A 13,391-nucleotide genomic window follows, 5' to 3' on the forward strand; every position below is an offset into this window, starting at 1 on the left:
ATTTTTAATGCTCCCCTACATATAAACACACTTGCCTATAAAAAAAAAGCAAGCAAAGAACTGGGGTAGAACGCTTATCCCTAATGTGCTAATTTTTTGTTTTCAGGGACTTTTTGTACACGGAGAAGAATTCAGAACGAATCCACCCCTTGCAGACTGTAGTGTTGCACTCCATCGTGTTATTACAGAATTCTTCCATCCTGTAGAGCATTAAGGAGATATAGAGCATTAAGGAGAACAGGCAGAGACTTTTCGGGGAAGCAGAAATCCTTCAGACAGCACTGGTCAAACATATTGGGTGCACGTTATGTGGTGATGGTATGGCGAGATGCACATCTTTACATGACACCTTCATGTAAAAGCAGTGCACCTTGAATATTTACAGGCCATTTCAAAAACAAAAATCAGAGCAGTTACTGACAGGTGATACCTCTGGTAATAATGGAAACAGACAGAAACCGCACACTACTTACCAGCTTTGTCCTGGTGGGTTTCACAACAGATCCGCTCTTGCGGATCATCCTCTTTGTGCTTTTTCTGGTCTCGTACACCCTAACCCTGACTGGAAACCTGGGTCTCATGACACTGATCTACCTAGATTCCCGCTTGCACACACCCATGTATTTCTTTGTGGGCAGCCTTTCCTTCCTGGATGTCTGGTACTCCTCAGTCTACACTCCCCGGATCCTGTCTGACTGTGTGTCCAAGAGCAAGGCCATCTCCCTTGCAGGCTGTGCAGCTCAGTTCTTCTTCTCAGCTGCCTTTGGCCACAGTGAATGCTTCCTGCTAGCTGCAATGGCCTATAACCGCTACATGGCCATCTGCAACCCACTCCTCTACACCACTGCCATGTCCAGGAAACTCTGCATCCAACTAGTCATTGGGTCTTATGTGGCTGGCTTTGCTAGTGCCGTTGTGCATACAGGCAACACTTTCTGCCTACGCTTCTGCAGGAACATTATCAACCACTACTTTTATGATGTGCCCCCACTTCTGAAGATGGCCTGTGGTGATACTCGGGTCTCTGAACTCATCCTGGTCACAGCCATTGGTTGCAACGTGCTGGCAACCACTATTCTCATCCTGGGCTTCTACACAGGCATCGTGGCAGCCATCATACGCATCCGCTCAGCTGCAGGGCGACGCAAGGCCTTCTCCACTTGCTCTGCCCACCTCGTCTCAGTCTTCTTCTTTTTGGGGTCTGCCCTCTTCATGTATTCCCAATCCAGCTCCCAGCACACTCCAAACTGGGACAAGGCAAATGCACTTTTCTACACAGTGGTCAACCCTTTGGTCAACCCCTTGATTTACAGCTTGCGCAACAAAGATGTCAAGGCAGCCTTCAAGAAAGTCCTGGGGAGATTCATGGCACCCAAATGAATGGCAATGAATGGGACTCTGAGCCAAACTGGATGTGATATCAGAGCTGCATGAATGCCTTCCACTGTCTGTAAACTTTTATAATTAGCAGCTGAACAGGGAATCTGGATGGGGAAAGCATCATTGTAGGGAACGGATAAACCCTTTCCCTCTTGCTGTTTTTTTAAATAAACCTAACAACCCTAAAAAAAAAAGTGCTCCTGAAGCTGCTACTTGCCACAGTCAATAAAATATGTTTGTAATCTTATCCTGTAGTAAGAGAAACGTAGAGTTCACTATGGTCAAGTGCCATAGTAGATGGTTGTGTTTAGTTCTTGGTACCACATTTTAAGAAGGACTTTGACAAAAGTCGATGTGTCCACAGAAGGACTAACAGCATGGTGAGGAGTCTGGAAAACTACATCCTGTGGGGAACTATTGAAAGAGTGGGATATTTTAGCCTGGAAAGTTTCCATTTGACTCCATGCTTATTGAATTTCAGGTGTGGCATAAAGGTGTGGCACCTTTTTAATCTAGCATTCAGGCCAGAATGAAACCACGTGGCTTTCTGCAATAAGGGTAGAGACAAACTTACTGCTGTGCCAGTTCCAGTGTGTCTCCCCCGCTCTTTTCTGAAAACGGGCACACTCACCCAGTCAAATTCCATCTCTTTTTACTCTAAAACCTGGTCAGATGCACTCAAATTCATTTTTTAAAAATTCAGCTTCAGACAGATTTTGCAACTGATTGGTAGATCAATTCATTGCTACTCCAGGTGCAGTACGCTTGCAATGGAAATGCTTTGCTGCAGACCCAGGCAGAGACAGTGACTGGCCCAACACTTTGCTGTTGGTGGTCCTGGAAGGTCCGAAGGCAGCAGTGGGGAAGCAAGTTGTGTCCAGCCAAGGCAGAGTCTCTTCAAACCACAGCCACAAAAAACATTTTCACTGCTTTTGAAGTGACTGGTGTACCCACAGCCTAAGATTTCTCATTTGGTTTTGTTCAACTGATTGGACTTTTTAAAAATGGAATAACTTTTTACTTTTTTTTAGTTTTATAATTTATTATTATTATTATTATTATTAAATTTTATTTATACCCCACCTTGAGGGCCTTTGGCCCTCAAGGCGGCTTACGAGAAAAATAAACACAGGTATAAAAATACCATAAAAATACAATAAAAACAATACAATTTACAAAAATTAATTTAAACAACAAATAACATTATCGTTATCGGCACTGCCAAGAAAAAGGAGGTGGTGTTAGCGGGGGCGGCAGTTCCCGAGAGGCAGAAGGGCAACAGGCATTTGTTACAGCAAAGCTGTTTGCTGTTTCAATGTTGTCTTCCTCTCCATGTCCTTGGGCTCGCTCAGCTGCTACTCCCCGGGCTTCTGCTGCTGCTGGTGGTGATGGTTTATGTTGGGAGGCGGCTGCGGAAGCTTGAGCTCAAGGACCTGGGCCTTGCCTGGGGAAAGGAGTTTCAAGAAGGCGCTTCTACACGGCATGACCCTAAACCGGTGTCAACCTGGTTTCCGGCTCTCCCCCTCCTGAAAAGAGACAAAACGGTTTAAGTTTACAATGTAGACATTCTTCTTAAAGATCCAAGGATTAGAGGCTGGACTCCGAAAGGGCTCCTCTGGAAGACTGCATTTTTTTTTGCCTTCCTTCCGTTTTCCTTTTTATATATATATATACTTTTAAAGAAAATAAAGGATGTTCTGTCTGGAACCTGTACCCGGAGGTCAAAGGGGACAGAGGGTGTACTTTGCACATGCTCAGAGGCATTCTCTAATAATTGTGCCCTCCCCAGGAAGCTCGTCTTTCTCCCAATCCTAGGTGGGGGTGGTGATTAGTGCGTGATCATTGCGGGAGGAGGGGGTAGTGGCACGTGCTTATTATGCAATTTCTAATTTCAGTTCTTATGTGTAAACTGCCCTGGGATCCCTTCCAATCATAAGCAGTTTAAAAAATAAATAAAATTAAGGGGAGACATGAAAGTTTCCTGACTCCTAACTAAGCAGAGCAGGGGGAGCTGTCTCAACTGGTCCACAGGAGAGGACATACAACCAAGCCAGCTTTCAGATAGCGAGTGAACAGAGCAAGCGAACAGGGAGAGCAAAAAGGAGTTTGACAAAGGAGCTGTGGCGAGGAAAAGAAAAAGGCCAAGAGGGCTGTGAAGCTGTGTGCTCTGAAGCTGTGTGCTCTAAGACGTGTGCTCTGAAGGGCTCCATGGCAGCTTGATTGGAAGGGGTGTGGCCTGATAGCTATTGGCTTAAGGGCGTGGCCTGAGAACTGCTGAGGGCAACAAGCAGCAGCTGTGTGTGCTAGGACTTTCATTCTGTTTCCTGACTCCTAACTGAGTAGAGCAGAGGGAGCTGTCTCAGCTGGTCCACAGGAGAGGAGATACAAGCAAGCCAGCTTTCAGGGAGAAAGCGAACAGAGCAAGCAAACAGGCAGAGCAAACAGGAGTTTGACAAAGGAGTTTGATAGGGGAGGTCCCTAAAATAAATAAATAAATACTAATTCTCCTTGTGCAGCACACTGCATACTGGTGGGACTCTCAAGTTTACCCTGAAGTAGGACAGGACAAAGCACAGGCCACTCCAAAACAAGTAGTCAGAAAGAAACAAAAGGTAGAAGAGAGTATGAACAGGAAGGATACTCCAGTGGTTCTGACCTGCAAGGTGTGTGCCATGTTTGTTTTCTTGCCTGAGAACAACATGGCGTACACGTGCAACAAGTGCAAGCTCATGGCACTGTTGGAAGAAAAGGTGAGAGACCTGGAACAGCAGGTGGCCACACTGAGGACTATAAGAGAAGATGAAGAGTGCTTAGACAGAATGCTAGAACAACAGCAGCAAAGGGAAGTGGAGGTGGAAGAACAGCAGCATGTGGTAGCAGAAAAGGAGACTGCTTTGGTGAGGAAGAACAAAGGGGAGGAAACTCCATGGGAAATGATGACAGAAGCAGAAGAGCTAGAAAACACCCTTCACCAGTAGAACTATGGAACTGCTGTCAACCACTCAAGGATGAGACTGGAGGACAGCCTGTGGTGGAAGAATTACAGGAGACCCCATGCGACAACAAGCAAGAGGCTGAAACGCAATTAAGCAGAGACAAAAAAACCATGCACCACAACAAGAAGAGAAGAGTACTAGTAGTGGGAGACTCCCTACTGCGTGGGATCAAAACCCAAGTATGCCGAGAAGATGCATGGACTCACCAGGTATGCTGTCTACCAGGAGGACGGATGTGACGGAAGGGTTGCCATCACTCATCAAGCCCACCGACAGGTATCCCTTTCTCCTCATCCATGTAAGAACAAATGATACTACCAAACAGAGCTATGAAGAAATCACATCAGACTTTGAAGCTCTAGGAAGGAAACTCAAGGACTTTGAGGCCCAGATGGTTTTTTCATCCATCCTTCCAGTACTTAGAAGAGGAGTAGAAAGGGAAAGAAAAATACTCCGTGTGAATGAATGGCTACAGAGGTGGTGCCGACGTGAGAGATTTGGATTCTGGGACCACGGGCTATGCCTCCTGGAAGATGGACTATTGGCAAGTGATGGGTTGCATCTCACAAGGACTGGGAAGAATGTGTTTGGCCACAGCATGCAGAAGTTCATCAGGAGGGCTTTAAACTGAATCCTAAGGGGAGGGAGACGTAAACTTGGTTGTAAGAACTGATGAAGGCATGTGCACAGTAATGGGAACAGAGAGATTGGCTCTAATAGGTCCCAATAACAGTCCTCAGAAAAATGTAGTAAGGAAGCCAAGCCATAAATCACATGGTCTTCGATGTCTGTATACTAATGCGCAGAGCATGGGAAACAAGCAGGATGAACTCGAACTCCTAATACAGGAGGGCAATTACAACTTCATAGGTATAACTGAAACTTGGTGGGATGACTCCCATGACTGGAATACAGCAATTGAAGGATATAACTTGTTCAAAAAGAACAGAAGGAATAAAAAGGGAAGTGGAGTCACGCTATACGTTAAAATATATGTCCCTGCACAGAAATACTGGAAGATGAGCTTAGTAGCTCCACTGAGAGTATCTGGATTAAAATTAATGGGGCAAGTAATAAAAGGAAGTCATAGACTGATTTATAGATTTTATATGTATGATTTTATATGTTCATGTGAGTAAATTTATCCTTGTTGTTTTATTTATAGCCCCTGATGAAGGCCTGAAAATTAACTGGCTGAAACGCGTTGGGCTCATAATACAATAAATTTCTATTTTTCTAGCATCTTGGCTTTCGCCCCTTCTTCTTTTTCCTGAGGTGGAGTTTGTGCCCATCTGTGAAATCCTGGATACAGGACCTGAGGCAAAGGAAGAAGCTGCAGACTCAGGAGAATATATTGTTTTACCACCACACCAGAGATGTGCTAGCCGCACCCTCAACCTGGTGGCAACACAAGACATAGAGGCCATGTTTTCTGTCTCCTCCAAAAGTAGTCTTCTTGGTTCTTTCAAGAAACACTTTCCTTGATGGGAAAGTGCAGGAAGTTGTGGTCCAAGCAGAACCAGTCAGCACAGATTGCTGAGTACATCCATGCGCAATGTGGTGTGTATCTGAAGGTACAGAATAAGACCACATGGAATTCCACCTTTGATGGGTTGAAGCAGCTACATGAGCTCCTGTCAACTGTGCCACTAAAAATGCACGCCATAATAGACCACTGCTTCTTGTCCAGGATCAGTTGCTGAGACTGCAGTGGTGCAGGAATACACAGAGATTATGGGGCCACTAGCCCAGTCTCTAGACATCCTGCAACAGGAGAATGGCATGTTCATGGGGTATTTGCTACCAACGCTCTACAATCTGGACCTCAAGTTAGAAGGGCTGGAAAACAAACCTGTGAGATACACATACTGTTTTCAGCTGCTAAGAAGTATGTGTGAAGGCCTAAGAAAGAGGTTTGCAGCTATCTAGGAGGACAAGAGGCTTCTTCTGGCAGCCTGCCTACACTCTCGGTTCAAACTAGAGTGGCTGGAATTGTGCCAGGCAACCATCCATACAAACAAGTAAGAACATTAGGGAAGCCTTTGGGTGGATTACTCCAAGGGAAATGTTTTCTCAAGAGAGGCATCAGAGGGCTTAAGGTGGTAGGTAGGGGCTGGACCTTTTCTTCCTGGGGCTCCCCATCACAACCTTGGGTGCTGCAGGTAATCCTTAAGGGCCTTCTATGCTGCCCTTAAGTGTGGTGACTTGGTCACCTTCCTGCCTTCCATGTCATCATCCACAGGCTCAAGCTGACAGTTGGACCCTGAACCAGGGGACATGACAAGCATCAGGAAATCAAGAGCAGATGGGGGTGTCCTAACATATGTGTGTAAACATATCCTCTCTCTTTCTTAGATATACAATGGAAGCCTGTTGACAGCTGAAATAAAGATGGGTGCACTTAATGAGGACAGTGATCAGTCTTCAGACAAAGACCAGGAAGGAGATGATTTGGACAATGACTTCTTTAACATTCAGCCCCAAGGCAAGAAGTCAGCAGTGGATACTGCTGATGAGGAATTGTTGAGGTACCTGAGGTCTCCCAGCAGGGAACTGTCATCACTCCATGGCTTTGCACGTGTGCTGTGGTGTTTTATGATGCACAACACAAGCATGCCTTCAACCGCCGCAGTAGAACGCCTGGTCAGTACTGGTGGCAACGTAATAAGTGTGAAAAGACATTCCTTGTCTGACGTGCTTGTGATGTCCTTCCCTGGCATCACCTGTGTCACTCTCACTCGTGGCTACCAGCAGTCAGGATCGTCGTGTTTATTTTTACCTCTCTCCTCTCTAGCACAGATCTCAAAAGATCCCCCTGCTAGGCCACACTACCCAACACTCTGTGTATCCAATATAACCTCTAGACTGTGCCTTAGTCTCATCCTGGTTATTTTGATACCTTGTGTCTGTGTGCATAGCTAATTCCCAACCCCCCTGAAGCCTCTTACCTATGAAGCTCACAGCTCTGGGTTGCTCTGTGGTACTGGATGTTGATACAATATCTCTTCCTTCACCGCTGCCACCATTCAATACTATTTCTTCTTCAGCCGTGGTTACTCTGCCTCCCCCCTGGTCTGTGCACCCCAGCTGAGGAATCAGGCTTTAAGTAAACCAAGAAAATATTTATTGATAACTCTAAGAAAAACAAGATTACTTATAGATTTCATTGACAAGCATATGGTTTCATATATGTTTCTCTTATGTTCCTAATTCCTACTATTTGCCTCAGAACTCCCAATCCAATCTCTCAACATCCACCTCTTACTCTCCACATCAACCTCTCTGTCCGCAACCACCCTGTCCCAACCCCCACCGTCCAACAACCAACCCCACTCAACTGTCATCCTCTCATTTATACCTTCAGCCATTCAAACACACAGCCAATCATCATCCAGCATTCTACAGCCCATGTACTCCCACTTCTCACTCACTCTACTTACCATATTTCCTATAATAAACCAGCACTTACCATATTTGCATTACATCCACATACAGGAACATCACAGTGCTCTTTGAGCATCTTGTTCTTTTGAACAAAGAGACCCAGGCCCTGCAGGAGGAAGAAAGCATCGCCCCAAGGGAAGGAGAGGCTGCTGCTGCTGCGCTGCTGCTGCTGCGGGACCACCACCTCCACCACCCTTCCCAGAGGGACTTCTGCCTGGCAGGACCAGGCCCCAGGTACCCAGCCAGCCAGGACTGATTCTTACCACCTGTCCCTCTTTGGAGGGATACATAAGCCGGCTGGCTGAGGTGGCCTGGGAGACCCAGGCCCTGCAGGAGAAAGAAAGCATCGCCCCAAGGGAAGGAGAGGCTGCTGCTGCGCTGCTGCTGCTGCGGCGGGACCACCACCTCCACCACCCTTCCCAGAGGGACTTCTGCCTGGCAGGACCAGGCCCCAGGTACCCAGCCAGCCAGGACTGATTCTTACCACCTGTCCCTCTTTGGAGGGATACATAAGCCGGCTGGCTGAGGTGGCCTGGGAGACCCAGGCCCTGCAGGAGGAAGAAAGCATCGCCCCAAGGGAAGGAGAGGCTGCTGCTGCTGCGCTGCTCCTTTCTTTTTCTTTTACTTTTTGTTGGTGTGTTGATGCAAGTTGAGATGAATGGGTGCCTGATTATATGAATGTATGTCTGTTTATATGCTGTATATATGGCTGTATATATAGCTGTTTTTATATGTTTAATTGTTGTATATTTTAGTTGTATTATGTGCTTCAGAGAGAGTTTTATCCATCAGGCGGGGAGACTTGAGGGGGCCCCAATTGCCGTAGTGACGGGCAAAGGAAGGTATGGTGCTGTGAGAAGGACGTGCCAGGTAAGGGGAACGCGGTCCAGACATGTTGTGGCTGTGTCTTGTTCCGGTCCTTCCCACACCCGCAAGGTCGTTGGTAGTCCTATCAGCCAACTCTCAGATCTCCAGTTGCTGTTATTAAATGCCAGATCGGTATATAATAAAACCTCCCTCGTCCACGATTTGATTGTGGATGAGGCAGCCGATCTGGCATGTATAACCGAGACCTGGGTGGGTGAGCAGGGAGGAGTTGGTCTCTCTCAGCTCTGCCCACCGGGGTACCTGGTCCAGCATCATGGTAGATCTGAGGGTCGGGGAGGTGGGGTTGCTGTCGTCTATAAGAGTTTCATCTCACTCACCAAGCACCATGTTCATTCAGTTACTGGCCTGGAGTGTTTGCACCTTGTGTTGGGCCAGAGGGACAGGCTGGGAATCCTTTTGGTGTACCGCCCACCTTGCTGCCCAATGGCTTCCCTAACTGAGCTGGCGGAAGTGGTCTCGGATATATTGTTGAGGTCCCCCAGACTAATAGTACTGGGGGATTTCAACATTCATGCCGAGACCACTTTGTCTGGCGCGGCTCAGGACTTCATGGCTTCCATGACAGCCATGGGGCTGTCTCAATATGTTAGTGGTCCAACACATGTATTGGGGCACACTCTAGACCTTGTTTTTGCTACTGAGCATGGGGAAAGTGATCTGGATGTGGGGAGTTTTACAACACTCCCTTTGTCATGGACAGACCACTGCTTGCTGAAGTTTAGACTTTCAGTAACCTCTTCCCTCTGCAAGGGTGGGGGACTTATTAAAATGGTCCGCCCCCGGAGACTAATGGATCCTGAAGGTTTTCAAAGGGCTCTGGGGGATTTTCCGGCTGATAGGACTGGCGCTCCTGCTGAAGCCCTGGTCGCTCTGTGGAATACGGAGATGACCCGGGCTGTAAACACGATCGCTCCTGCACGCCCTCTCCTGTGTAGAGCTCATACAGCTCCATGGTATACTCCGGAGCTGAGAGCGATGAAGCAAGATAGGAGGAGGCTTGAGCGGAAATGGAGACGAACTGCCGACGGATACAATTATGCGCTGGTTAGTGCTTCGACTAAGCTCTATGTAGGAGCAGTGAAGGCAGCTAAAAAACATCATTTTGCTGCCACTATTAAATCATCTCTTTGCCGCCCAGCGGAGCTCTTTCGAGTTGTCCGGGGGCTTCTCCATTCAAACCCTCCGGACACGGTGGAATCATCGGAGGCCCGCTGTAATCAGTTTGCCGATCACTTCCAGAATAAGATCTCATGTATCCGCCGGGACCTAGACTCTCAAGTTATAGCAGTAGATCCTAGTGAGGTGTCCGGAGCACAGTCTTGTCCTGTTTTGTTGGATGAGCTTCAGTTGGTTCAACTCGAGGACGTGGACAAGGTGCTTGGACAGGTACGTGCAACCACTTCGGTACTGGATCCTTGCCCCTCCTGGCTGATAAAAACTAGCAGGAATGGAACAGGTAGCTGGGCCAAGGAAGTGATAAATGCCTCTTTACGAGAGGGAGTGGTCCCGGGCTGTCTGAAAGAGGCAGTGGTGAGACCACTCCTGAAAAAGCCTTCCTTGGACCCAGACAATTTTAACAGCTACAGGTCAGTGGCGAATGTTCCATTCCTGGGCAAGGTCTTGGAACGGGTGGTTGCTAGCCAGCTCCAGGCGCTATTGGATGAAACTGATTATCTAGATCCATTTCAATCGGGTTTTAGGCCCGGTTTTGGCACTGAGACAGCCTTGGTCGCCCTGTACCATGACCTATGTCGGGAAAGAGACAGAGGGAGTGTAACTCTGTTGATTCTCCTTGATCTCTCAGCGGCTTTTGATACCATCGACCATGGTATCCTTCTGGAGAGGCTCGCGGAGTTGGGAGTTGGAGGTACTGCTTGGCAGTGGTTCCGCTCCTACTTGGCGGGTCGTCTCCAGAAGGTAGTGCTTGGGGAACATTGCTCGACACCGCGGGCTCTCCAATATGGGGTCCCGCAGGGGTCAGTTTTGTCCCCCCTGCTTTTTAATATCTACATGAAGCCGTTGGGAGAGGTCATCAGGAGTTTTGGAGTGCGTTGTCATCAGTATGCTGATGACACGCAGCTCTACTTCTCCTTTTCATCTTCTTCAGGTGAGGCTGTCGATTTGCTGAACCGTTGCCTGGCCTCGACAATGGACTGGATGAGAGTTAACAAACTGAAGCTCAATCCAGACAAGACTGAGATGCTGTTGGTGGACGGGTTCTCTGATCGGATGGTGGATATATACCCTGTCCTGGACGGGGTTACACTCCCCCTAAAGGACCGGGTTCGTAGTCTGGGAGTCTTTTTAGACTCTTCCCTCTCACTTGAGGCTCAAGTAGCCTCGGTGGTTAGGAATGCGTTTCACCAACTTCGGTTGGTAGCCCAGCTACGTCCCTATTTGAGTAAAGAGGACCTTACATCAGTGGTACATGCTCTGGTAACCTCACGTTTGGATTACTGTAATGCGCTTTACGTAGGGCTACCTTTGAAGACAGTTCAGAAGCTACAACTAGTGCAAAATGCGGCGGCCAGATTGCTGACAAGGACCAAGCGGTCCGAGCATATAACACCTGTTCTGGCCAGCTTGCACTGGTTGCCAATATGTTTCCGGGCTAGATTCAAAGTGTTGGTATTAACCTATAAAGCCTTATACGGTGCGGGACCACGATACCTTGCGGAACGCCTCTTCCGATATGAACCGGCCCGTGCACTACGTTCTGCTACGAAGGCCCTCCTCCGGGTTCCAACTCACAGGGAGGCCCGGAGGGTGATGACAAGATCTAGGGCCTTCTCAGTGGTGGCCCCCGAACTATGGAACAGTCTCCCTGAGGAAGTACGCCTGGCACCGACTCTGCTTTCCTTCCGGCGCCAGGTCAAAACCTTCCTATTCTCTGAAGCATTTTAAGTTACATTGATCTAATTTTAAAAATGTTTATTGTATTGTTGACTGTATTTTAATATTATTTTGTTATTCATTGTATTTTTATACTATTTTATGTTCACCGCCCAGAGAGCTATCGCTAGTCGGGCGGTATATAAATTTAATAAATAAATAAATAAAATAAATAAATAACAGAAATGTATTGCAAAAGCAGCACTTCAAGTGTAAAATTTGATTTCAAGTGTCCGGGTATCATTGCTGGGGGGGGATGTGAGATTCTGTTATGCCATTCTGTTAATCTTATCGATAAAAAAAAATTGACTACCTTCTGTGCGTATGTGTTTATTTTTAATGTTGTTTTAGGCTACTTAGATGTGCAGCAGCCAAGGCCAGCACCTTATAGGTGTTTAAAAAAAAAAAGTAACTGAAATGTAACTGTAGTGATTACTTTCGAGAAAAAGTAATCAGTTACTTTCAGAGCAACTGTAATTGTGGCTGGCAGTGTTCCCTTACTGTACATGGTGCAAACAGAAAACTGAGGTTAAAACGTCTTTAGCACGAAGTTATGCTACCATGTGGATAAGCCCTCAGCAATCCAGCAGAGAGAACCATTGCTTGGGAGGGTGGTCCTCTAGAAATCTGCATTCTTGAGCACGGTTGATACTTGGGGGAAAGGGACATCAACATTGTGGTAGAAAGGAGACAACTAAACAAGGATCACCATCAGAATTAGCAGCCGCAACATGAACGGAAACGGAAAGGGGCCAAGGGAATTTGGAAAGCAGATTCATATTTTTAAACTTCTTCAGTCTTCCTCAGAATGAGGATGAGAAACTTGCCTGTTTCTTCACTTCCCTTCTTTCTCCCTGCCTTGTATTTCTTATGTAATCACCGAGTTTAACCCTAACTTCCCTCCCGGGGACTACATTCCTTTTAATCTTCAGCTCTCCACTCTTTCTTTGCACTAACATATTGGTCTGTGTCTCTGTGTGTGTGTGTGTGTGTGTGTGTGTGTGTGTGTGTGTGTATGCATGCGCACACAGGCACACACATGTGAGAACACAATTCTGTGTATGTTTACTCAGAAGCAAGTCCTACCGTCTCCTCTCCAATGAAGCTTATTTCCTAGTAAGTTAGTATTTCTTGAATGGGAGTAATGGATGGACTTCCATTCAAGAAGCTAAATGCATGATAAAAGAGGGTTTCTAATCCAAGGAATGGTCTGATTGGGCCTTGTGGGTCATCGATACAGCTCTGCTTATGCTGATGCAAGGTCATTGGTATTTTCTTGTGGTCAGCAAGTTGCACCAGTCCAGCTAAAAAGAAAGAGTAGAAATGTAGATTGACAGGATGGCCCTAGCAGCTACCACAACCAGTAGTCCTTGTGTTAAAACTAAGCAGTTCCCATAGCTACAGCAAGGGGAGAAAGTGCCAATCACAATGCTCAAAAATACTCAGTGTGAATTTGTGATGCTAGCAAGTTACCTCCATTCCCCCCATTCCTCCCCATATCTGATGCAGAAAACCCTTTGTATTATTCCAAAGATTTTGTGTGGTACTCCTAAGAAGATGCAATTCTGCAGGTGTAGCTATGCCACTCTAGTCCTTCCACCGCTGTAGTAGCTGTGACAGTGAATATGCTTACCAGTTACACAGTTCTGGCATGAAGGCCCTTAGACTGCAATCCCATTCGTGCTTTTCTGAGAGCAGCGCCTAATCTACACATCAGCAGTGGGATGGTAGAACACAGCATACCACTTCCAATAGCCAGTGAACACTCACATTTTATTCCACCAGTAGGCC

General features: G+C 46.9%; 1 protein-coding gene across 1 annotated transcript; it reads left to right on the forward strand.

Moving 5' to 3' along the window:
* The first annotated feature begins 441 nt into the window (after positions 1–441).
* LOC133378252 (olfactory receptor 9G4-like) lies at positions 442–1,380 on the forward strand. The gene has a single exon (XM_061613051.1). It carries the CDS (start codon positions 442–444, stop codon positions 1,378–1,380), a length of 939 nt encoding a protein of 312 aa, XP_061469035.1.
* Positions 1,381–13,391: the final 12,011 nt, after the last annotated feature.

Source organism: Rhineura floridana, chromosome 2, assembly GCF_030035675.1.
Source record: "Rhineura floridana isolate rRhiFlo1 chromosome 2, rRhiFlo1.hap2, whole genome shotgun sequence".
NCBI classification, from domain to species: Eukaryota; Metazoa; Chordata; class Lepidosauria; order Squamata; family Rhineuridae; genus Rhineura; species Rhineura floridana.